Below are 27,417 nucleotides of genomic sequence, written 5' to 3'. Positions count from 1 at the left end.
TTGAGACTGAAAAGAAAAATAATGCAACATCGCAGTGGCAAAACACGCTTCGCACTCCAACAGTAGGTAAGAAAAACAAATAAAATACAGCAGACAGTTTACCACATTCACATTTTATTGTCCATGTTCACTCTTAGCTTCAGTTTTCTGTGTTACAATCAACTTAAAATGAGTTGCTCTTTCTGCTTGTTTACCTCCCAACAAACAAATAAAGCAAAAGTAGCCCAGCATCGTGTCGACATAAACTGCTAACGACAAACACATATAACAGCACACAGTTCTCAGAGGGTACCGACTTTATGTCACATCATGCACACTCTCTCACACACACACACACACACACACACACACACACACACACACACACACACACACACACACACACACACACACACACACACACACACACACACACACACACACACACACACACACACACACACACACACACACAGAGAGAACAAGGACCTCCCTGGGTTTTTAAGATGTCCATGAGTAACATTTGAACGAAAATAACCAAGAGAAAGATGGGAAATGAGGGAATGAAGGAAGTTAAAGGGAAGGAGGAGAGTGAGAGGGGGTAATCAAATTGAAAGAAAAAATACACTGTAAGAGTATCAGTTGATCTAAATAATGGAATAACTTAAACTCCTGCGCACACGCACACACACTCAAAATGCCTCATATACATACATACAGGTTCCCAGAAACAATACTTAATAAATTACAAAATAAAAACAGAAAATAGCCATGCGCTAGCTGTACAAATGCAACAGAAATGTACCTCATCTCCATAAACAAACAAATAATGCAACAAACTACTTTATTCTCTCAACACAAAGCACCATCTGTTATGCATGGGTCTCTCCTAAGCAAATCCGTGAAATGTACACACAGATTGGAGGAGAGAATAAAAAGGAAACAAAATTCCAGTATAATTTTCTAAAACATCACAGCGACATTATCACCAGCTTTGGGGCTGAACTCTGAGAACTTCAAACTAATGAGGTGACTGAAGTTGAGCTTTTCAAACAGTGACATGTTGTAAAGTGATGTTTCACTCTTTGTTTTGCGAGTATATCCAAAGTGAAAAAAAAGTTTTTTCTGCTCTCTGCAGCTCATGCGTCTTGTTCATTACTGCTTTGTCTAACACTATAATACTGTCTATTGTTAAAAACAATGAAATCACCAACAGTGCATGTGGATATTTTACATTCCATCTTCACGTTTTTACTGCTGACCAAGAAACTCAACGCAAACCTGTGTTAGTTAGTTTGTGGTGTGTGATTATATTTGCGTTTGTATTTGTATTGTACAAGGTTTGTCTTGATAAAGACGTGAACATTCTACATTTGAATGATATAGTTACAGATTTGGATAAAGCAAGGCAAACAGCACATGGACGATCGGACCACATGCACTGTGGCCGAAGGGGGGTGGGGGGAAAGAGGAAGTGAGGTCACAACTCAAGTGTAGCTACATTTGAGTAGGTTTTTTTTTCTACATGAGACGCTTTCTACGTGAGACAACCTGCAGCTAAGTTATGATATGCATAGCTGTTTGATCATCCGTGCATCCCATGTAGACACCTTGGCTTGTCAGAAGAGAAAAAAAAGAACGGAGGACGGGAGACAAGCGAGGAAAGGAAACTGACAAAAGGAAGAAGTAAAAAGTTAAAGTGCAGGGTGAGACTATAGAAAGGAAGAAGGGAAATAAGAAGGCAGGTCGGTTGGATCTTTAAGCTGGTCAGTGGGGGAGATCCAGTTTCACCACAATCACCAGGAGTGTTTCATTCAAAACACAGGGTCATAGGTGAGAGGGGTTTCAAAAACAGTACCTAGAGAAGCCACTGGCTCTATTACACTACCACAGCCTTGTCAGGTAGCTTCAGTGTAAGATCGGCTGTGAAAAATGAGCGAGTGGACAAGGGTTCAAGTTAAGGATCGGCGGTGCCTGCTGTTTGCTGCTCTGGCTAGCTATATGCGAATCTCAGAGGCTATATGGTGTCTGAGGTCAGGGGTTACGGTTCATGAAGGTTATAGTATGACGGTGGAAGGTGAAAACATTCACTGTAATGCATCCTGTCTGCAGTGAAAGGCAGGTAGTGTACGCACCTTCACGATCAACGCAGCACCTGAATGGTGCCAATGTAGCCTACGTACCATGATTAAGTGTCTAGATAATAAGGTCAGGTGTAAATCTAAGATATTTATTCACCAGTCAAGGTGAAAATGGTGGGTTCTGACTATTTTACCTGTGAAATCTTTAATTTAATCAGTTAACAATCCAAGCAATGGCTGGTTTTAAGCTCAGACTGTCAGGTATATTGGAGATAAAGACCTCAGCGTTAGTCCCTGTGATTTGTCTCGGAGTCCGACAGGTGATCGTGGTGCTCGGGATTCTCATGGACTTCGATGCCGTGCTCGTTTTCAGGCTCAGCGTCCTCATCGTTGCTCTCCGCGCTGTAGTCTATCGCCTCCAGAAAGGACGGCTCGTCCTCTTCCATCACATAGGTGGTGGGGCTGCTGCTGGATAACAAAACAAGACATTTCTCTGAGTTAATGAGGTGAATATGCCTGTCACAGCAAAAACACCGCATATACATCATGTCAGCTTTTCAGGACTTTGGAAAAGGCGCATTACACCACTAATGCCTATGGATATTTTAAAATTACACAGTGCATTTCTGCATGCTTTATTTTGAGAAACTATTGAATAAATGATAAACATTTGTATAACACTTCTTAAAAACAAACACACATCTTCGCTCACTGTATAGCATATAACTGTCGTGTTACTCTGCTTCACTCTGAGCTGAACTCAGAGTCACTAAGAGCTCTCTGATTTCACAGAATAAATACCCAAGAAAATGCATTTGAAATGGGTTTCATGGTCCTTCAAAGTGCACTGTTGAGAAGCCCATTTCTTGAAAGCACAGAAAACACAAACCAAACATTGCATGAGGTATCCATACTAAATGTACGACTATCAATATGCCTGTTTATTTGGATAAATCATCTTTGCTTTATAAGAGAATAAAATCTACACATGAAGCGCGTGATCATGCAACTTAGCATTTCCACAATATCTGATGAAATGATTTGAAATGAAATGCAGTAATAGTAGGGTTGCAACTGATGATTATTTTCATTATCGATGAATCTATCAATTATTTAAGATTAATTAATACATTTTTTAGTTTATAAAGAAAAGAATTTACCAAGAGCCCGAGGTGATTTATTCAACTTTCTCGTTTTGTCTGGCAAAAATTCAAGTTCAAATTCAAGAAAATTCAGCTTACAAAAAAGAGAAAAGCAAGAAATCCTTAATTTTGAGAAGCTAGAATCAGACAATGTTTGGCATTTTTGTTTCATAAATTACTTTATATTTATAAACACTGTTGCAGATCGACTAATTGAGTAAATGTTTCAGCTCCAGCTTGTGACAAAACAACAGACAGTGAATCTACTACAATATTATATACATTCAAATATATTTTATAGCAGAATACAAGCTGGAAAACAGTTGTGTACTATGACTGGCGAAGCAGTTTTTTTTTTTTCCTGTGGGTCTTAATGGTTAAATGGTTGCTGGTTCTTTGAGGTTTTAGTGGCTTTAGTGGCTTTTTAATGGTGTTAATGGTCTGAAATGTGATCCCGGAGAGACAGTCGATCAGGGGGCTCAGACAATGATCTCCCACCAAGCTCACCAGTGTGTGAGTGCAAGAGTGAGAGACAGAGAGAGGAATTGTGCGTCAGTATATGTACAGTAAATGTGTATGTGTGTGATAATGTGTGTGTGTGTGTAATGATGTAGATGGACAGAATATTGTCCAAACAGATAATGAGTCAATTGTGAGTCAACCATTACAGGCCATTATAGAAAAAAAAAAACTAACCCAATCTCTCCTTTCTCTGAGTTACATTTTCTGGATCCATCATCTCTATATACAATCCATCTTAATATACTGATCCATGTATACATCAAAAACTACAATTACCTTCATTCACATGTGGATAAATGTCCACATCTTCAAACCCTCGCACACATACATCTCTTTCTGTCTTCTTTATGCTCAGAACACACCCATGCCTGCATCCACCTATTTACTCACTCTGAGACACCCGCTTATTTGCAGACGCCTCCCAATGGCCACAATATCATTGTTGTGATGACCTATTAAATGGTAAGTGGTACCATACCAAGCCCCGCGCATAAAAACCATAAACCCGGGATGGAGAGAAACAAATCCCGAAGGACACTCACGCAAACACAAAAGCACCAGAACACTTTTGGAGTCCCTTAATGATCAGACACATAAATGATGAATGAATATATCAATATGAGAGTAGAGTAGGTTAGTAAGAGAGAGAGACTGGGAGACAAAGAGAGAGACGTAAGCATTAAGTGGTTTTGAGTTTAAAGCCATTCTTTCAAATCAACTGCTTTAACAAATCTGTGGCGCAGAGAACACTAACGTTTAAAAAAAAAGAAATCAGGATAACCTTGGTGGTCACAGTTTGGGTTTGGCCAAGTTTAATAATTTATTTGTGGCGTTGCGCCGAAGTACAATCTAATCTGTGTGGACTTTATATTTCCAGTCAGGGAATTATAATAGAGTTGATTTGATATACAGTAAAGCTTTGTGGTCATCTGTTTGGAAGTACAAGAATAGCGCTGTGTCATCATTGAAGGTAACTCTTAAAATACAGATAAAGGATCAATAAACATTTGATCGTGATGTTAGAATTAAAACCTAATTTATCTTATCTAACCCTTACGTTGTTTTGGGTCCACTTTAAAAGCTCAATAAAACAAACTTAACATTGGTTTATCAACCTGATACATCATAACTTTTCCTACTTTTAGCAAGCGTACTGTGTGGCAAAGGTGACAATTAGGACTTTTTTCTTTGGACTTTTGAGGATTTTTCCATTTTTTTGCTTCTAAGAAAGAATGAAAAACCCCTTTTTAAAGTAGGACAGACTTTATCAATTAGTCACTCAAATCCTCACACTGGAGAAGCTGAAACCAGAGAACCTTAAGTCATTTTTACACAATGAATACCAAATATGATTTTTTTCCTGATGAATGATAAATAGACAAATCTTTTCAGCACCAATTTGAAGGGGAAAATCTGGGTGATTTTACGATCATTATAATTCATCTTACACACACAACACACCAAACACTGAGGAAATAGCAATAATGTAACCTTTGGTTTGCCTAAGCCCCGTCTGTACTCTCCAAAGAGAGAAAGAGAAGGACCAAGGCATTAAGTTGTGATGTCAAAGAAAAAGAAAATCAAGATAAACACTCTAATGAATCGCTGCTGATACTCTTTTACAAAGCAAACATGGTGTGACAAGAGCTATAAGCAAGATACGATTTGTTCGATTTGACTAGTGAAATTACTGTTTGTCTTTCAGTTGAACATTCAATGCTGCCATCCCTCGAATGCACTGGCACTTAAATGGATGAGCACACGTTCTGACACTGATCCCTTTAATATATTTCTTTCTGCTAAAATATTCCAGCTACAAGCGGTTGTGCAGGAAGGCAGTGTACTGGTTTGCATGTTCCCTGTGCATTTAATGTGCATGGGTACCATCCTGTGCCCTCAAAAACCTCACTGTGTAGGTGTAAATGGTTTTATAAAAAATAAAAAAAAAAGATCTTGTGGCTGTTATATATAAATAATGACACTGCTGACAATTATTCATACCCATTCCCCCTCTCACTCCACAGTTTTCATTATATTCATCACACACTGATAGAATTTCAATGATGCTCACAGCAGCCGTGTATAAATGCAGGCCTTCATTTGTTTCTTGAGTAGTGCTTCAGAGGATATCCGGAGTGACAGTCTCACCGTTGAGTAAAGTATCAGTGCCAAGGGGGAACGTGTCTGGCAGTGAGGAGGGTGTTTTGTGCAAAAAAGAAGACTATGGCCATTTTACTGTTTTCCAGGTAGAATTTGTGACAACATAAAACACTTTAAACATCTCATCTCATCTTGAGAAAGTTGCATGAGGATAACAAAGCATTTACGATGGAGGGAAATAAAAAGATCTGAGTTTGTGGCTGTTGCTGACGCCAGCATCATCATCATTTCTACTAGCATAGTTGTCACAGCATCTGTGTGCACCTGCATGAACTGTGTGTTGTGGCTTGCTCCACTTTACTAACCTGACCACTTTAGACTGTGTCCCGATGATATCGCTCTCCAAATCCAGCAGGTGTTGGTGGTTGCGGAGCCCCGTCAGCCTCTTCAGCCTCAGCAGGGCCACGCAGAACTGAGCTCCCATCTCCTCCAGCTCTCTGGTACCGATCTGAAGACCCTGAAGAGAACATGTACATCAAAGAGAATTTAAAATACTTACGTCAATCCAGTCGCACACAAAAACATCACAATCACACAAACTTGCATGTACAGTCTGTGCACACTTCTAACACAGCTTAATTTCAAAAATAATTTCAAAGGTTTAACAGAAATCTCCTTTAAAATGGCTGCTGTGATTTTTTATAGCCACCCTGGAGTCTGGGGAAGGAGCCGTTGTCCATCTTCAAACGTCCCAATTCTCAATGCTGGAAAGCACTTGGTGAGGAAACTTTTCATGTAGAAACATGATAATATATTTCATTTGCAGGAAGCACACATTCAAACACACATGCACTCACACCTGCAACCCTCAAAGTCTTCACAGTGCTGTACAGTGACACAAGTAAATGAATACTTTCCCACACACACACACACACACACACACACACACACACACACACACACACACACACACACACACACACACACACACACACACACAAAACTTTCATGTTTCTTTTTCCCCAGAGCAGAGCTAGGAACATCTAAACTTGGCCTGGCCACAGAGATATGCAGCTCATTTCAGAAGACATTATTTCCTGCACATCTGGACAAATACTTCCACACAAACCAGAGGGGGTGCTAATCAGTGCCAAAATGGCATCCCTAGACTACCTCTGGATATGTAAGATGTTGACATTGGCAGAATTTAGGAGGAAGGAAATCAGCTGGGATGGAAAGACAGAGAGAGAAGAAAGGGAGGTAAAGGGGTCAAAAGACAGAAGGAGAAAAGTCAGAGGTGAAGCAGATGCAAAGTGGAAAAAGGACTGCAGCTCCACCTGGTGGACAGCTGGAGATTTATAAGGGCACATCCCTCTCACTTACAGAGGGTGGACACAACACCTCGACACTGCGATACTTTTTTTTAAAGATTTTGTCAGAAAGGAAAATAGCTCTGAATAATTTACTCCATTGTTTATTGGCATACATGTAAATAATAGCTGATCGCTGTCTTTGTCCTTCTCCATCTCTATCTCCTCGCATTTCTTGTCATTTTTCTTTACCGTCTTTATAATAAAAAGGCACAAAATGCTCTAAGAATGTGTGGAGGAGTATTTAACTGCAGGTTATTCTACTGAACTTACACTGGACAGGTCTTTTTTGTCCATACCCTATAAACAAAATCAAATACACACTTACTTTATATTTGCCCTGGTCACAACCACAGAGCGTGCTCTCCATGGTGTAGCTGCGTTGCACTCCAATCTCTCTCCATACAACAACGCGGGCGGTTGACTCTTTGGAGCGCTCCACAACAAAACTACAGCTTGCCATGCTGAAGGCTGGGGCAATCTGGGACAAGATCTTAGGAAGTGCCTGAAAAACACATGACAAAAGCAAATGATAAAGTACATTTTATAGTAGGGACAAATAACTGTGTCCAACAGAGAAAGGCTTGTGTACAGAGCAGTTGCTTGGGAAAGCCGCAGTATTGACTGTTGCAAACCAAAATGTTTGCTGTGGGCTTGTAGCCTGAAGCTACACGTCCACTAGGAAACTCTGCATTGAACTGGCTCCTTTATTAGCATTCTGCTCAGTGAGATACATTTTCTGAATTCCCAAATGCAGAGAGAAACAACAACCTGATCTTGACCTGACCAGCTTGACTGGTGAATGGAAAGAACAAAAAAATTCAAGGTGAATTACTAAAATTTCTTTACTTTTTTCAGATAGGCGCTGATGTCGAAACACATGTTATTGCAAACAGATTAGGTATCATTAGATATGTAGATTTAGGGCGTAAACTAAACAATGAGGAGATAAACTCTAACTCAGTTTTAACGTGCAAAAACATTGCAAGGTGATGTAAAAGAGAGAGGTAAGGATCAGCGTGTGTTCATTTACTAGTGTGTGTGTGTGTGTGTGTGTGTGTGTGTGTGTATATTCACCCTGTATCCAAGGTCCTCTTGTAAGTCACTGGACGTAGCGCTGATATTGGACTGCCAGACTGTCTCCTTCACGCTGCAACCGTACATGAACACATTTTTCTTCCGGGAATGGCCGTGGTAGTCACAAAACACCTGTGTGTTCATGCACACAAAGACACACACATGCACACACAGACACATAGGAAATGGAGAAAGGAAAGCATTAAGAATGTGATGCATCATTATAACATTGCATTTTTCAGTAAGACAGTGAACCAACATTGGCTTCATTTACTCTTCCTCTGTTTTTACAGACTTGTTTACTTAAGTGGCTATGTAAAAATAAAAATAAAATAAAAACACAATACCTGAAATTAATTCACTAATCTTCAAATGAACTGTGTTACTGCACTATTAAGTTGAATGGTTCACTGATGTCAGTGTTATTGCTCATATTCCTCAAGACATTTTCCTGGGTCTGTTTCCAGAGGAAGGACAGCAACCTCACCTTGCTTTGTGTTGTAAAGTCATCACCCTTGCAGAGTAAACACATCTCCCATCAAAGCAATATCCCATTATATCCAACTTGCTGACACACAGTGTAGCACAGAGGCCAATAGAGGCTGTTGTTTATGGCAACTGCATTCATGTCTCCAAACTAATTTGGTGATTACCTGATGGGAAATTTAGTGGACATGCAGCCAAACAGAGTGTGCAGCTGAACAGGAGGAACGGCACCACCATTAAAAGAGATGTTAGGAGAGATGTCTTTTATACTTCCCTAATGACAGATGATGCAGCAACGTGCAAAATGCCCCAAAGTAATTTAAGTCTAGTTAATTAGAGGTCATACCAGTGGTGCCCTCTGTATGTGTGCAAGGTACTGCAGCAGGCTCTTAGTGTGGTAGATGGTGGGGTGGAGCTCAGGATTGGGGTTCTGCCACTGGCGATTCAAATCCTCTCCACTCAGAGAACAACGATGACTACAGCAGAAAGGAGACGGCAGAAGAAGGGAAGGATATATAGAGTGGAGGAAACAGAGCAACAGCTAGAGAATATTCCAAGACAAGATTTTGTGTGTTAATATAAATAAAGCTGTGACCAACGTGCAGGCCCAAGTTCAGCAGATGTATGCGTCTTCAGTGTGTATACTTGAAAGCTGTGAATGTGCGTTTGTTTCTTTCTTGAGACTCTTTTTTTTTTACTCACTTTCCATTTATAACTCCATCAGGGTTGAGCATGGGGACTATCTTGAAGATGTAGGCCTCTCTCAGGCTGGCTGCTAGCGGGCTGGTGCCCATCAGAAACTCCAGCGTGCCCTTCATTACCCAGCTGGCGTTGGTCTCTCCAGGGTGCACTCTGGCCGACAGGAAGATCAATGGACGATTCCCTGAAGAGGGAGAGAGAGGGAGAACGCAGCACAAACACAAACAGAGGAAGATGGAATGAGCAAAAAAAAAGAAAAAAAATCTTCAATTTAAAGTTTTTCACGGCTGAGAAACAGCATCAGTGAACTACAGTGGACAGAAAACCTATTTGGGAAGTAGTTGCATGGCCTGATACCCCAGGGCTGTTCTGGTATAGTAATATTCACTTCTTATGAGCATTAGTGAGAAAGGAACATTTCAGTCAGGTATTGGTAAAATTGTTCAAGGACAATATCCAAGAGCAAAGCATTAGAAGCTTTAACTAACTAATGAATTGTTACAAAATAATCAAATATAATAAGTCCACTTGCAAACTCTTTGCCCTGAAAGAGCTCAGTTTGCTGAAGATGTGAATATGATGCTGTGATCATGATTTTGTTGCAACATTCCTGGGACATTTCTGGATAGATTTTAACATCTGGGATTCATTTAACTCTATTTCACCAGAAATCTTGCAGCTGAGATAAAAAAATAAAATTAAAAGAGGCATGTACACAGAGCTACACTGATTTACTTACTAAACTGACAGATGTGATCATTGGAGTTGGACTCCGGCATGGCAGTGATGGTGAGAAGGGGGCAGCCATTTCCCCCCAGGGTTTCACACAGGACATCCTGTCTCAGGTAGATCTGAGGGGTCCTCAAAGCCTCCAGTTTGGACAGGTGCATCTGATGATACGATGACAGAAAAACAAATTACAGTTTTTCACTTACTAACATTATTATCTACAACTTCCATTTAAGCCCCCACGCCTCTTGGGTTTTACTGTTGTATTGTTGCGCCGGCTGTTTATTAGGCCACTTGTGATAAAGTGATTCCGATTGGGCTTCTCTATTGTTGCTTGTATTATAGGCAATTCTCGATGGTCACCCTTGATAAAGGCAGACAAAATGTAATTATAATAACATAACTGTTGACATAATCAGTGTACGGTAGTTTGAGAGCACAGTAGTTATCGGAGCTCATAATTGGAGGACGTATAAATGATAAAACACTGGAAACAAAACACTGGAGTCCATCAAGAGGCAGGTGCATCTGTGGTCACACTGGGGGCTTAGCAACGGGAGAACAGAGTAATAATTACTGTGTGAGCACATGCAAACACACTACAAAATGCTTATGTTCTCTAAATCACAGCAAACAGTGGTATTGTAAAACTACCTTCAGAGTGGAGTATGTATAAGGGTAATGATAGGCAAAGTAGCAGACATCATCCTTGTGGCTGAAGTTTGTGCTGAAAGTCATTGTATAATAGGATTTTCCTTTCTGACCACCAGCTGCGATGGAACTCCTCGCGAAATGATTCCTGTGGAGAAGGAGGAACATGTCATGAGTAAATGTTGGACAATATAGCACATACACTCACTCACACACACTTTATTAGGTACACCTGTACAAACAGCAGCTCTGCCATAAATTCCACCTGGTTTATAATGTTCAGTTTTTGGTGACATTGGCACAAATGTGTGAATTCATGTTTATTACTGAGGTGATAGTTCAAGGTGGTGGTGTTGTTGAACTGGACTGCATTACATTAAGAGGTGTTTCTAATATTATATATGTAAATAGGGAGGACAAACATTGCTCAAAGTAAGAGGCATTTTAAAAGTGGACTTTATGGCAGAATAGCTGTATCAAATTGCATGCAGGCATAACAAACAAAATTGCCACTGACTTCATGCGGTACATTTTAAACTTGAAATTTGTAAAGAAACGGTGTGTGTGGAGCAGAGAAAGAGGTAAAAATGTACATTAGCACTAGCTCATAATAACTGTAGCAAGCTATAAAGTAGTTAAGAGAGTGTTTTACAGCGTAATAAAATGTATAGAGATACAAGGTATTTAATACACTACAGTACAGCAGATACAGTATGTCAGAATTGGCATACTGTGTGAAAACTGTGCGCTTGCCACATATAACTGTAACACAATTTTTTTTGCCTTTCCCCTCAATATATTCCCAGGTCCTCTGCATTCCGAGTGTACCTACTTGTAGTAACAGATGTCTGTTCCTGTTCTGACCCAGCGAGGCCTGCCACTGATCGCCTCTTGCACAGAGTACATGAGCACCTGCATGCCTACACACACACACACACACACACACACACACACACACACACACACACACACACACACACACACACACACACACACACACACACACACACATAGGAGAAAGGTACAAAAGCTCAGAATTTGTGCTCTCTGATGCTCAAACAAAACATTGTACCAGTTTGAGGTCTCAGATGAAGAACTATCGAAACAACTGTTTCATTTTGTTTTTTATCCAGATGTTGCTGAGTGTCTCACCGTAGTTGAACTGGCTGTTTGACTTCTCACAGTTGATGATGTTGAAGCGGTAGGTACTTCCAACACGCATGCCGCTCACCTCAAAGTAGAACCACTGGTGGTAGTGATTACTGTTGATGTCTGAATTCAGCACAAGGTCATACTCATATCTGCAGAGACACCACAACATAAACTGTAAACAGGGACCCAAACATCATCAACAATTAACAATAATGATGTAACAAATATTTAGTTTTTAATCTAATTTCTATTAAGTTGACATAAGAAGAAAGCTGAATATAGTAAAAGTTGATAACAGCTTTAAATGTATTAATGTGATAGAAGGTGATTTAATTAAAACTGCACATCTGAAATTTGCTCTCTAACTTTTTCCCATTATTGACGTGACAATAAAACTTACTTCCTAACTTGAACTGCCTTCCTGAGGTTGCCAGACTCAAACTGAGAGTTAAACTTCAGGGATTCGCCACTGTCTTCAATTACAGGACAACTGAAACACAAAAAACACAACAATATTTAGGAGGGATAAACAACACTCTTGAGAAGTCATTACCCTTCTCAATATATAGATGATAAATTGAGCTAATTAGCTTTGTGAATGTCACAGCTCTCGGCATGATCAGAAAAAAGGACAAATTGTAGCTTTTGTCACTGGGATGGCAAAAGTCGTGATTTTAACCACGATGATTTAGCCAGAGTGATGTAATGCTTTAGATTAGTAGAGAGAAACTCACCTGGGGATGTCGAGATCGTAAACTACTTTATCCAGGATATCATTAGGATGAATCAACCTCTCAATGTCCTGGAATATCTTAGACCTGCAGGGTTAGACCCACAACAACAAAACAATGAATGGGTAAAAATGTTTTCCATTAAAAATATTATTTATTAATGAGGATGAATGAGATAAGCTATAATAAATGCTTTTTCCCCGCTACTATAACCTTCCACAAGCCACAGAGTTGAAAGTAAATTTAGTTTGAAAAGCCAATTTAGACTTTGAAGTCAAAGATTTAGAAAAGTTTCAAAATATTTGTTTGTTGGTTTTTACTCTGTTCCTCCTAATTGCATGATTTATGTTATGTTTTTAATCATCTGCATACTCTTCAGTTTGTATGCTTAATGATTTCTGCAAATAACTTTCCTATAAATGTCTCACCTCTGGACGCCATAAACTCTCTCCACAAGAGGTTCCCTAAATGTTGGGGCTACATGGCCAAAGTAGTCGGGGTAAGCCACTTCAGCGTACTGGGGTACAGAGTTTGTTCCCTTCACCATCTCCACGTAAAGGTCAGGGTCATGCATCGGTAGGAGCAGAGCCGTGTCTGGCACCTCCAGAACTGCTCCTTCCCCTCCCTCATCCTCCGTGCCCTCTGAGCCACAATCCGAACCCCAGTTACTGCCTCCTCCACCCACACGACGCGTAGCGATACCCCCCAAGAGCAGGGGGGACTGTATGTGTCTTGTGGCATTGACTGGGGATCCTTCTTCTTGTTTTACTCCCCTTCCTCCTGCTTCCTCTGCCTTTAGGACCCCCTCCTCTTCTAGAGAGACACACTCCAGCACATGTGCTAATTCCTGTTGTATCATCTGCCCTTGAGAAGGAGGCCTGGTGAGCGAGGACAATGTTGTACGTGTGTCGGGGGAAGGAATGTGGCCCTCCTCTTTTTTGTCTTGGTCCTTGGTGAGGTGGATGGTGTCCAGTTCTAGAGGCGTTAGGGGAGCAGGAGGAGTAGGAGTGGTCGCAGAAGGAGACGGCAGCGTGTGTTTTCCTTTGGTGGGGTTGCAATCCTCCTGAGAGCTCGGTACGGAGACGTGCTTTGGGGACAGGGCTTGAGCTGTGGGCACTATGATTGGCCGAGTGGATTGACTTGAGGCTGATGATAAGGAGAAGGATGACGATGAAGATGTGGTAGAGGCACTCTTTGAGCATTCAAAGTTATAACCCTGTAGGAATAAGATATTTTTTTTTTTTTATCAGAAACAAATGTTTGTAGAAGAGACCAAGCAACACATTTTTCCCAGAGCTTCATCAGGCCCTTCATGTACAATGAGCCAAAAGCTTAAAGACACACAGTTATTACAGTTATTAACAAGACACACACATAAGTTTGACGTCACTGGAAACATCATTAAAAGCAATACACAAAAATAACCAGAAGCAACACACACTGCAAGTAATAAAAGTAAATGAGAAAAGAAATAATAACTATAATGAAAAATCTATTAAATTCAATGTAATTAAATTGAATATAATCAAATAAATATTAAATAAAAAATTGATGGAAAAAATTGTAGAATTAAAAAAGTAAAACTAAAAATAACCCTACAAAACTGAACAGTCTTGTACTGTCACATACTTTTAATACACCAATTAGCTTAAATCAATTTAAGACAGTGACGTTTTGGTCATTTTGCTTTCCACTGTTAAATCTTATCCACATGTGCACAAAATACTGACCTGGAAGTCTTCAGAAAGCTCCAAGAAGAACCTCTCATAGACTCTCAACTCCTCAAAAGGACGTCCAGGGTTCTTTTTGGGATGTAGCTTGTTTAGGTCCGTCTCTATGTCGTCATTCTGATGATTAAAAAGAGAGGAAACACAACTGGTAACCATCAGACTGTGGGCTGTCTGGGTGTAGCTGAGCCATTGCTCAAGTCTCAAGGATTATGAGATGGAGAAAACAAGTAAAAAAGAACTGCAGCTAATGAGAAAATAACAAAAGTATGAGTCTTGTATAAAGACACCAAAAACCAACCACTTATTATTTTGCTTTCATTTTAGGGGGATTTTGTGGTGCTTGGAAACTCTGAGTGCCTCCTCTGGATTTGTAACCCCCCCCCCGGGGAGAAAATATTTGGATTAAATCTGGAATTGTAAATGCATATCAGACATGGTTGACATGTTTGACATAGTGATAGGAGAGTGTTTGGCACTGTCTGGTGAGTGTCTTATGACTGCCCTCTGCTGGAAATGTGAAGGAGTGCAATTAGATTGCATCAACATCAGCTTCACATAAAACTATATGATGACCCAATATAATTATTATTGTTACATTAAATGTTTAGTAAAGTTGTGTTTCTTTAACCAAATGGCCTATTTGTGAATTAATATCCTTTAGCCAATTAGGGCCGATTATATTATACATCACGACCGTGAGTGAAGTTCAGTCATGATGTAAAAATGTTTAAGATATCTGTCTCTGTAACAACACTATCAAACAGAAAAAAACATAATATATAATGTTGTCATGTGTATGTGAGTGCTGAGTATTACCGCAGAGCGCTGATCCTTCTCATCCTCTTCGTTCTCAGTATCGTTCTCTGTGTCTGCGTCTGTCTCCTCGTTATCGTCACTTTCGTCCACAACGTCATCCACTGGCACACACACAAGGATGTTATTAGGTGACTGTCCTTACAACAAACATACCTTATACGCTGGGAGTTTCCCAAAGTGTGTGTAAGGCTGGCACACAACCAGACTGGTAGAACTCAACTGTTTTTGGTAATTGAGTCTCATTGCAATGACAGGAAGAGAGAAAATGTTAGCAAAAGATGTGAGCAGCCATGATCCAGCAATGAGTGAGAGATTTGAAGGACAGAAGAAATTTTTAGTATATTTCTTCAAACACATGGACCTTATGATCTTACTGACAAGTCTATGTAGTAGCAGTAGCTTGTTACATTACACTGTTCTCCATGGTTGGGTAACTGACATCAGCGACATGTTTTTGGGAATATTAATTAGTCAACATGACTTTGAGGCAATTACTCGGGTTTTGCCAATTAGAGCTGTCAAAATTGTCCTCAGTGCTTTTTTTGGAGTTCCTGTTTTTGCACTCCGCAAAACATTAAAGGAGGAAATTAACTCATATGTACATTGAGAAGATTCAACCTATAGTGCTACATGAAAAATACGTTTTTGATTGGACATGTTTTCTTTTAGATCAGACTGAGGGAAGAGCTCAGATATTTTACCAGACAGCCTGTGAACGCAAGGAAGCAAATTAGGTGAGTACAGTGCAAGTACATAAGTCTAACTAGTGAGAAAGCAAGCACCAAGCAATGTGCACTAAGCATCTTTATTACACCTTTATTACTAACACATGTGATGTATCAGTTTAGTGAAGTTAGAGTACGATGTGAGGTGAATGAGAAAGCATTCTGAGGATGGAGTTGCGTCTTACGTACGTCTTACCCTTCTTTAAGGGCTTGTTGCAGAGCTGATGAACTTTTCTTCCTGTAAGGCACATTGTGTGCAGCAGTGTCAAGAGTGTTGCCAGTAACCATTTAGTCGTTCCAGGGATATAATCATTATTTATGTGTCTGACTGTGTTATGTAGAATTTAATCTAGAAGCGATAAAAAAAGTCTAAGTGTCTGTCCCTATTGCATACTCCTCAATGAAAGGTGCACACATACACTGTGATAAGCTGGGGCACACTCTAGTGAAGTGTATGTGTGTGTGTTTGTCAGTGCGTCCTGTGTTCTCACCCCCAGGTGGCTGGCTGTACAGCTGTGCCACAGGCCCTACAGCGGGGACATGTGGCAGCTGATAGTGGAAGGCCGATTTGATGGTGGGCAGAGGCAGACGGTTCTTAGGAAAACACTTCCTCATGATGAGACTGGAAGTGTTGATCAGAGGATCCAGAGTCCGGACTGGGAGACACTCCTAGAAATAAAACCAGACAGAAAGTAGAGAGCAGATGAGAGTGCGTGTGTGTACAGTACATATGTGTTGCACGCTTTAATTATTTGCCATGTGTATGTCTCACTCTCACTCACAGTGGATGAGTTGTAGAGGACCCTCATGCCATCAGCCTCTACAAATGCTTTCCGGCCAAGCTTGATGTTGGTGATGTTCCTGAGGCAGACGAGCAGCCCTTTGCGAATCAGCATGTGGCGATGACGCGTGTCATTGCGGTGCCAGTCCAGGTAGACAGCTAGCAAGATAGGCACATGTCCACCATCCACTGCACGGCGGGCATTAGTTTCTGCACAGGGAAGTGTAAGAGGGAGGAGAAAAAGCACTGATCATTTTTACTTCATGACTGTGGGATGGGATGCAGAGAAGCATGAGAGAAGAAAGTTGGGGGTAAGGTAACTTGAAACCCAAGTCGAATGATCATTTACTGTCTACAGCAAAGGCTTAAATGATGATGGAGGTGAGAGAAGCAGAAGGGGGCAATACTGCATGGACGCAAAGATTAATAAGGAAGGATCACTGCACTATTGAAGAGTCAAAAGTCAATGCTACAAAGCAAATTACTCACTGGATTTGAGCAGTGCTCCCAGTGCGTCCAGAGCTACCCTGTTGATTTAGAAACAAGGCAAATGGGTTACATGGTCTGCTGAACAAACGTCAATGACAGATGTTAAAAAACTCGGCCCGAAAGAGGTAAAGCCTGTGGATGTCACTAGATTGTCATGCTGGCTCATTAACACAATCTACCGCTTACTTGAGCAGGCTGGTGTTCTTTTTGCTGTACGGCGCAACGATCTTGAACATGAGTTCCACCACTCCGTTCTTTCCCAAAGAAATAGCATTCACCGCTGAACAAAAATGCACACAGCAATGAGGGCATACAGTATCAGGTAGATATAAAATGCCACTGAATAGTTAACAGTGCTGATATAATTCACAGATTTTTATTAGTTTTAGATGCTGTTGTATTTCTTGGGATAATCTGCTCTAATTCCAGAAAAAGACAGAAATGCAACAATTTGGGAAGTGTATTTCAAAGTTTACAATGACTTACAGTTGGTAGAGTAAACTCTGAGCACCTGCAGACAGGGCAGAAGCAGTTTGATGTTCTGTATGTTCTGTTTCATTAAGTTGACGGTGACGTTCAGAGCTCCGCTCAAACGTGCCTTCACCCCAAACTTTCTGTCTGAACACATAGAGGTTGAAATATCAGGGATTGTGCAGAGAATAATCAGATTTTCTGTTTTTTTGTCTCTTTTGCAAAGCACTGAATAACAATACAGTCTTAAGCACACCCTGTAGAGTTTTTGACCACTAGTAGTGCAAAAGGGCACTGTTTGCATTATTCACAGACACGGATGGTGCTTACATGCATAATTTGTTTAAATTTGCTTTGTAAATGTGTAATGTGGAACAAATGCACTTAAAATGTTAGACCTCAACCTACAATGTATTCTGGTGAGAAATACAGAATATAAACTTAATTTTTATTTGTTAACAAGAAAACTCAACAGGGCACCAATAACCAAACTTAAATTGACATGAGTGACATGATATTTTTGACATATAACAAATTCAAATGAGGAGAGCACAGACAACAACAAGCTGTGTATATTGGTGTACTATGTGTTTGTGTGACACTGCGACATTAAGCCTACCTTTTGGGCCAACCTTGGCCAGCAGTGAGTGAAGTTGCAGCATGAGTTCCTCACTCGGAGGCAACTCTTTACTGGCAGTGATCAAAATCTGGAACAATATCCCCGTTCCTCCTTTAGACACAAATACTCCCACCCTACGACCTCTGCCTAAGACAAAAAACAACCAATACAACTGCATAAATCCTGATGGGATCAACACAACATGGCCAGAAGAAAATATTGCCTTAAGGTAATGAAATCCTGTAAAACACTTAAACAGTCCCAGCTAGATTTACAATGTGCCACCTTTACAGTTATTAAAGTGGCACAATGTATTGTTTAAGCTTTTATAATATGTTAAATACTTCTCACACTCATGAAAAAGTGAGCACTTTGGATGTACCCTACCTTCTAAATTAGAAATGACAGTTAAATTGCCCACTAAGTGATTATTCAGCAAGTAATTAAATGCTATTATCAGTTCCCAAAAATCAAGGCAGGAACTGCTCATCAATTTTGAATTTAAAAAACTCACCCACAGTCAGCAGCTCACTGAGAATGTACAAAATGTTCAGAGTGGTCTGGACATCCCGGGTGTTCTGTCAGAGACACACATAAAACAATATACAGGATATATATATATATATATATATATGTTATCTGTCCTGGGTGTGCAGTTTAATCTAGGATCAAACAATTCATCACTGTGACATCCACAGCAGGGTTTCCCACAGCTGTTCATACAAATGAATAGATGCATTGTTTATGTCTCTACATGCAATGTTTTACTCTGCCAAAGCTCACATCATGTATCTCACAAAGGGAGGAAAATACACATTCTGAAAGAAATAGTTTGACACACCTATTATACACTTATTTGCTTTCTTGCTCAGAGTTAGACGAGAGGATTGATACTACTCCCAAGTCTGTATTTAAATGTTTAGCTACCACCAGCAGCTGGTAAACCTTAGCTTAGCACAAAGAGAGGCAGCTTAATGCTAAAGCTTCAAGTTTAAAAACTGTTAGATTCAGTTGGGTTGATAAGTGAGCTGACCTCCAGTGAAGCCAGGATGACCTCCATGCCACTGGAGCCTTTGGACATCACCTCTTTTCCACTCTTCTCTGTAACACACAACAAAATAACAATCATCAAAAATGTGAAGACAAACTGTGTGGCAACTTGTGCAAAACAACTGAGTTATTCCAAGTACAGCAGGCTGTCCCATATGTCCGGTCAACCAACAAACACCAGTCACAATGTCACAGAGGATTATCTTGGAATGTGAAAAGACAACTGTCCTGCGTTATTTGTAGTTTGAAAGATTCTACTGCATTTCACAATATATATTTAGATACTGTATCTTTAAAGCACAGTTTTACATTTTATCAAATGATGTGCTTTACTGTCCTACTTAACAAGACAACATATAGTTTGGTTTTGTTCACTTTTATTCCTCTCTTTCCCCACCTCTGAACCGTACCCAATGCTTGCCCTGTAATTTAGGAGCTGACACATTCCAGGAGGTGGTCCTGTCCTGTTTATGTCCTGAGACAAATGCAAGCTCTCAAAGCAAACACAGGACTGAGAAAGTCCTCCAGCCTTTTTAAAAATGACTTATTCAAGCCAACGTTGAATTTTACACAGGATTATAAATTATAGATTTTACTTTCATATTAACAGGGAAGTCTGACTTCTTGTGCGGCAGCAGTTTGTGGCAGAAGCATGCTCACTCAATGGCACAATTGGAGAGTTATATCACCTGGTGATGATCTTACACACATGAAGGGTTCATGTGTCTGTGCAGTAGACAGTGTCACTGAATAAGAACGCTTCATAACAGCAGGTGAATGTGGAAAGGGTGTAACCGTGCAACTTTCATAATTGATGATCTTGCACCAAAGAGCATATTGAAGTTCCCCTACACAGTGGAAACACAACTGATGTTGTCACACACACACACACACACACACACACACACACACACACACACACACACACACACACACACACACACACACACACACACACACACACACACTTTCCAGACGGGCAAAGCTATGTGCATATCTGAGCATGTGAACACACAGACACGCACACACTTCAGTGCTTTGGAGAGCGGTGACCTCTTAAACATTTCTTTCATGCCAGACTTTTTAAAGCTCTTCAAAACAAGTGGCATTTCAACACTAATCCTCAAAAACAAAAGCATGAGGGATTACACAAGAGAGCATCACTGGAAAAAATATAATAAGCGATAATTATTTGATGCAATTTCTATCTATTTACTGCATTGTACAACTGCAGTGATTTTATTTTGCTTGTAAAAAGGTGGATTCTAATAAGAATGAACCTTTATGATGGCAGATTGTGCCAGCTAATTGTGATCTGCACAATGACCTGTAGATATTGCCTTAGAATTTAAAACCCATCATTTATGACTTTTCTAGTGATTATTAGTTATTTGTTAGCTCAAATTGACTGCTAAAAGTACAGTACATGAACTGTGGAGGTTGTAAAAGTCAGAGTGGTTGTCCTAATCTCACTTCCCGTACTCACTTGACCCGAGAGAAGTGAAATATGTTTGAATGCTCCTTTAATTGCCATCATAGATAATGCTAAGATATGTGAAAATCTATATAAGCTTACTTCAACCAGTTGAAATACATGAAATATTTTTTCAGTATATTTTCAGCATTCTGGGACGTACCTGGTAGGTCTGGGGAGACCACAGATTGACAGTATCTCCTGGTGTAGCGGTACTCCATTTCATAACAAAGATCTCACAAGGTCACCAAAACTCTCTAGTCAAATTTCCAGAATCACAGGTGGACTGACGGCACAGGTCTACTGTGAACCTAGACGCTTAAGAGTTTGATATTCTATATGAAGCGTTAAGGCACTTTCTCTATCCCTCTAAATAAACTGTTTAACCGATCAATCCTCCAACTGTGTGCCAACACACTGAGCTTAGGTGAAAGACTCTATGAACCCAGTAATCAGCATCTCCCCTTGCACACGACCAGAAACTAAACCACCAACTGCCCCTATAGAAAACTGACTGTATAGGATACCGCTCCTCACACGTCCTCTCCCCTTTCTCCTGACCCCCCTACTCAGCACCGTGAGGAAAAGGAGATCTGCCATACTAAAATTAAAACAGTTTCTGGCAGCAAATGAGCAATAAAAAAAAGAGAACTGCAGCCTCTAAGATTAAATTAATTCTCTACTAAACCAAACCAAAACTCTTATTGCTTGTGGACCGTTTTTTATTGTTTTTATATATTTCAAGTATCGAGTTCAACTTGCAACTCCTTTCTCTCTATCATCCTTTCTCTTGGTTTCTCTTGACTTTCTTCCTAATCTCCTAAGACTGTGAATATGAGACAGAGTACAGCAAAGTCCGTCCTAGGGTGTATAGTTACTGTGAACAGGGTTACAGACCCCCTACTTACCCCTTAAACCAACGTCACACTCATACACATTTCCAGTTGACGCTGCAGGCAAAATGTGACGGAGAGCCAAGCAGTAGATGAGAGAGGAACAGCTGATATATCATGATTGACAGGGTCACAGGGCCTTTCCACTGTGTCCATCAGTCATGATGGATTAACTCTGACTTTCCTTTGAAGTCAGAGGAAGCAACAAATTATGGCCAGAGGGACGACAAAATTCAAGTGAGAAGGAAGAAGTTCAAAGCAAGTTCAAAAGTTGCCAGCAGGCTCAGAACTACTCGGTAATGATTCAGCAGAATTCTTCACCCCACACTGTCCCTTCACACAAAGACCCCACTAAAGCTTGAGTCAAGTGATTACAGGTTGTCCTCGCTAATAAAATCCACACTGAAAAGAGCACTAACTGAAACCTACTAGCTCCATGGCAAGGTATACTTAAGAGCTGCAAACAAATACGGAGTCTGTGGGTTAGCATCCACATACGCAAACAGGTTAAATCTCCAGTAATGAAGCTGGGCTCCAACAATGGCCTGTAATGACACCGCTCACTCACTCACTCTTCCTTTCAGTCAGAAAGACAAAACCACAATTTGTATCTCGATTAACCAACAGCTGCAAGAATCAAATATTTTTATTAGCGATTAATGTATCAATATTAGATTTGTTTTTCAAATAAGTGATTAATCGATTAATAGTCTATAAAATGTCCTAAAGTTGCATAAATAAACATCAACATTTCTGAGAACAGCTTGTTTTGTTAATTCAATTTACAATGATGTAAAACTAAGAAGTTGTAACCAGAGAATGTTTGACCTTTTTTCCTGATAAATGACATCAGGATAGCAGAGCTGCACTGATTAGTCAATTAATTATCAACTTTTAAACTATTTTGATAATTGATTAATTGTTTTTAATTAAAATCTTCTGATTACAGCTTCTCAAATGTAAATATTTTCTGGTTTATTTAGTTCCCCATGACTGAATATCTTTGGGTTGTGGGCAAAACAAGACATTTTTAGGACGTCATCTTGGGCTTTGAGACAATGACCGACAGCTTAATCAATAATGAAAATAATTGTTATTTGCAGCGCTCAACCATTAAGTATCCAAAAAAAATAAATCAGTTTGATGAATCAATTAATTAACTAATTGTAAAAGTAATGGAGCATCGATGCTTACATTTCCAGTTATCTCATGTTGCAGTCTGTTCTACACAAAGACACGGCACAAAGCCTTCCTCTTCTGATGTCAGATCTTCTTCTCTGCTCTCCTTTCAAAGAGTAATCAGAGAAGCAGATCGGGAGACACTATTAATCCATCCACACTTTGACTACCGGTGCGCTACCCCATCTCTATTTACACAGCGACCGCACTGAACACATTTTTAATGAATTGATCTACTCAACCTGACAAGCTAAAGCTTTGCATCAAGACATTTTAAATGGAAACTCCGTCGACTGGACACATCAGTCAATTTACAGCTGTTGGGGAGTACTACAGCCTTTTGTGGCTCCAGAGGGAGCTCAGCAAAGTCTGACAAATTGCCTCAAGTGGTATCACTTCACGTGTTGTTTGGGGCTGAAGACTACAAGTCTGCTCTGGGAATATGGAGTTCAAAAGAAGTCAGCTTACCAGTCCAGTATAGCCTGCTCCTTATCTCTGCTTGAGTCTCGCGGCTCGAAGCTACATTAGCCGCTGCTGGCATAACACACCCGAATCTCTGACTGAAGTGTTGTCAGTCACGTTGTATTGTGGATAATGTAGGTGCGTGGTTTTAACAATGAAGAATAATGTGTGAAATAAAAAGGACGATATATCTGTTTTTGCTGTCCATAATAAATCCGTGGAGTACTCTCTTTTGAATAAACAGGCAGACTATCTGTGCCTATCAGTGTCTGTCCTTGATACCACGTAGGTTAGCCAATATCAGCCTGAAACCATCAGTGCTCCACGTATATAGTGTGGATTACAGCATACTTTTTGGAGATGAGTGTGTGAGTGGAGCGGAGATGTTAGTGTGTCTAACCTTCTATTTTATTGTATATTGCATTTCGACTAAGATTAACATATTACAATGCATTATTATTATGCCGGTATGGGGTACAATGCAGTTTAAGGCTTCATGTGGCAAGTACCAAGAGCCACATCACTATATACTACCCCTTGGTCTCTGAACAAAAACATAAATACATGCAACATTTTTGATTTTGTCTCATCTTGTTTCAGTTTGGGTACATTCGATAGCCTGTTTTGTGTGTGTGTGTGTGTGTGTGTGTGTGTGTGTGTGTGTGTGTGTGTGTGTGTGTGTGTGTGTGTGTGTGTGTTTGCTCTCACCCTGCGTCTGTATGAGATGAAGTATCTTTGCAGTGACCTGTCTTGCCATTTCGACATCCCTCACCATGGCCTCTCCATTCATCCTCTCCAGCTGGCCCAGGAGCATCAGGACCCTGGAGGTACTGGGAACACTGGGAACGCACACAAACACACACATTTTTACATTTTGGAAGGTTGTATATTAGGAGTTTTTGAACCTTTTATAACTTAATACTAACTTCTGATTGTTAAAAAGTTTCCAAGGAAAACGTTTGTCACTACCTCTGTGGCCCCCTAGTTGGCACCCTGAGGCCCACCAGTGGGTGAATGGCTACTATATGTAACAGGAATGTATGTAACTTAATTTATAAATGCATTCCTGTGTAAGCATGTGGAGGAAGGATTAATAAATAACAAATAAAACATTGCATATTCAAGTCCTTCTGGAAAGGGCAGAGATCAGTATCACGCAGCGTAATGTGTCACAAAGCTGCATTTACAAAACACATCAGATGGAAATCAGGAGATTTCCTCCTATAGAGAAAGACGGATCAGTTTTATCACACAAGTAAGTCTTAGAATCTAGCATTGGGACACTGGAGAACAAATATAAAGCAGCCCCTCACACGCAAGAATGCCCTTACATGCCCACAGAGAAGTCAAATGTGTCTTGGCCAAAAACAGAGTAATAACCAACCAAAATAGCATTTTCTGTAATATAGTGCAGAGCTAAAAGAAAAATAACAAATTGGCAACGTTTCAAACACTGAGGCAGTCTCCTAGGGATTCACTATTCCTGGGAGAGTGACCCATCCCCCATTTATAACCTTAGCACAGTGGCGCTCAGCTGGAAACACAAGGTGAGAGGTCAGTTGTTGGTACAGCAACGGCAAACATGGGAGAGAGAATCAAAAACTCTGTGATTGCACTCAGTCGAGCTGAGTTTCTCATATGTCCTTATAAAGACAGAGAGAGACAGAGTGTGTATGCTGAGACAGAAAAAGAAAAAAGTGAAAAAAATGGCAAGAATGAAGGTATGAATGAAGTATGGGCAAAGGAAAACATATTGAAGGAGAAGTAAAGCCTAAATAAACACCCTGCATGAGTCACACAGGTTAACTATAAATTCAACAAATTATAATACACATACTTGATAAGGACAACACACCGAAAGGTTTTTTTTCCACGCCTGTTTGCACAGAATTCAAGATTAGGTCATCATGACAAATGCATATGGAAAGGGTTCAAGCAAGGCCACACAAACACACTCTCTTTCCCACATAGACAGTACAACACTAAGATAAAGCAGCAGGGACAAACACTGGTGCAGAGACAGTTAGAAAGGGTAGAATAACACAAGAACAGGATCACATCAGGGAGTGTAAAGGTAAGCACTTAGTGAGGGAAAGAGTGAATTTGTGAACAGATGGCTGTGACAGAGCAGCGTTCCCACAGACACACACACACACACACACACACACATGCAGGCGTTGCTGTGTGTGTGTGTGTGTGTGTGTGTGTGTGTGTGTGTGTGTGTGTGTGTGTGTATGCATATGAAATTATATTTGTTTGTCTCCAAATAGAAAAACAACTCACCCTTTCTCTGTGGCCATTTTGGGTTTGTTCATTTTTTACCACATCAACATTTCATGTCATCTGCAAGAGAAAGAAAATACAGACCTCACTGACAAAAAAAAAAAAAAAAAACAAGATAATAAACATTCTGTACAATTTTAGAAATGAGCATAATCAACCTCTGGCTCTGTGTGCCAAAAGAGATCCTATTGAACTCCCTCTGTTGCAGTAGCAGGCTCTAGTCAGCCCTGCAACTATGCCAAAAACCAGATGATGACAAATCTAAAATGCCCATGGCTGGGGGAATGTGTGGATTTGTCCACATATGTTAGCCCTGTAACAAACTTGTGACCTGTCCAGGGCGTACCTGCCTCGCAGTGAGTGCTGGGACAGCCACCTGCTGCAGGTAGATGGCTCATATTGACTGTACCAGAACTGACAATCTCCTGACTGATTTTACACAAAACAAAAAGGGCTGCCCTACATGCTGCAGATCTCAAATGTCTAGAGACAAAAGATCTGTAGACAAGGTAATTTGAACACAGGGTTTGAAAAAAAGAAAAGAAGCAATACTAGAGCACAGCTGCATTACATCAAATGACAACAAAACTTAATTCAAAACAGGAAGAAAAAAAAAACATCTACCAAGTTAGTACAGAAAGAGCTCAGTGCATTTCATTTTCACAGGTCTTCCCAAGAGCTTAGATTATGTCACAGTGAATACAGGAGCATTAATGGGTTGAGATAAGATGAGTCATAAACAATGCTGCTGTAAAGTTTAAAGCCATCAGTCAACATCACTAGTGTCAGATAAAGACTATACACTTATAACATAGTTATAATGTGCTTAAAATCACAATGACTTATTAAAAAATGTAACCAATAAAACACAATACAGTTAAAATCCCCCAAAATAACAACACACAATAAGAAGTTTAAAGTCTTTTTCAATTAAAAATGAGTTTTTTAACTAAGCTGGCCAACCTTAACTCCTTGCTATTTCCAAATATCGCAAAGTCAGACTACAAAATCCACCCCCCATCTTACTAGACACACCTGAGCATATGAGCTAACGCCTTGGTATGTTTGGGTTGAGGAGGAGCATGTATGCAGCTACCGGTGAGACCTTAAAGTCTTCTACGATAGTCTATCAGATACAGCTGACATGTTGTTGAGAGCTTACATGGGACAGATGGTGGCCTGCCCCACAATGACCCCCACAGTGCTGCCTGCTTCCACAAACCACAATCCAAAATCCATTTAGAAGACATTAAGATAAGTTGCTGTCATAACACCAGCCTGCAGGGAAATTGGGTTTTGGCTATTGTTAGCGAGGAACAGCAGCAAGGCAAGGCTCTTTTACAAGATGCTAAGTCAGATAACGTCGCTGAGGCTGGTGTCCGCTGCACCTGCTGGACTAGTCACTCATTGACGGCCCCATGTCTGCGACAGCACGGCTAGCTAACAGAGGGAAATGCTAACAATAAAGCTGCACAAAGAGCACACAGGCGGTGTTAGCTGACGCGGTAGACTCGTGTAATAAAAACAAAGAGGAGGATTTTACGAACCTGTACGGAAAGGAGCTGTTGTCCCCTTCAGAGAGGACCAATTCCAAGATAAGAGGAGGAACTGCTGCTGTGTGTCTGAGCGTTGCCTGAAACGCCCCGATGATGTTGTGATGAGACCAGCCCCAGCTGTCAGAGGGGGTAACAACGCGAGAGTACGTCTGTGTGTGTGTGTGTGTGTG

At 40.4% G+C, this 27,417-nt stretch overlaps 1 protein-coding gene across 3 annotated transcripts; it reads right to left on the bottom strand.

The window, feature by feature from the left end:
* Window positions 1–97: 97 nt before the first annotated feature.
* agtpbp1 (ATP/GTP binding carboxypeptidase 1) lies at window positions 98–27,356 on the bottom strand. Of its 3 annotated transcripts, none has more exons than XM_051421597.1 (26): window positions 27,239–27,356; window positions 25,692–25,751; window positions 24,117–24,247; window positions 19,384–19,451; window positions 18,865–18,928; window positions 18,351–18,497; window positions 17,747–17,878; window positions 17,447–17,540; window positions 17,261–17,298; window positions 16,773–16,981; window positions 16,482–16,659; window positions 15,266–15,366; window positions 14,450–14,566; window positions 13,148–13,935; window positions 12,723–12,806; window positions 12,389–12,478; window positions 11,989–12,137; window positions 11,669–11,756; window positions 10,840–10,984; window positions 10,196–10,346; window positions 9,460–9,640; window positions 9,104–9,233; window positions 8,272–8,403; window positions 7,523–7,699; window positions 6,190–6,341; window positions 98–2,528 (listed from the first exon to the last, which is right to left on the bottom strand). In XM_051421597.1, the coding sequence occupies exons 2-26, from the start codon at window positions 25,721–25,723 to the stop codon at window positions 2,348–2,350; spliced, it is 3,759 nt and encodes a 1,252-aa protein (XP_051277557.1). In that variant the 5' UTR covers window positions 25,724–25,751; window positions 27,239–27,356; the 3' UTR covers window positions 98–2,347. The 3 variants fall into 3 exon arrangements, with proteins under 3 accessions (XP_051277557.1, XP_051277558.1, XP_051277559.1); XM_051421598.1 differs by having other exon boundaries at window positions 98–2,525; XM_051421599.1 differs by lacking the exons at window positions 24,117–24,247; window positions 25,692–25,751; window positions 27,239–27,356 and adding an exon at window positions 21,038–21,274.
* Window positions 27,357–27,417: the final 61 nt, after the last annotated feature.

Source organism: Dicentrarchus labrax, unplaced genomic scaffold, assembly GCF_905237075.1.
Source record: "Dicentrarchus labrax unplaced genomic scaffold, dlabrax2021, whole genome shotgun sequence".
NCBI lineage: Eukaryota > Metazoa > Chordata > Actinopteri > Moronidae > Dicentrarchus > Dicentrarchus labrax.
The sequence above is the reverse complement of the archived record's forward strand: the minus strand, read 5'-3'. Positions and strand labels throughout refer to the sequence as shown.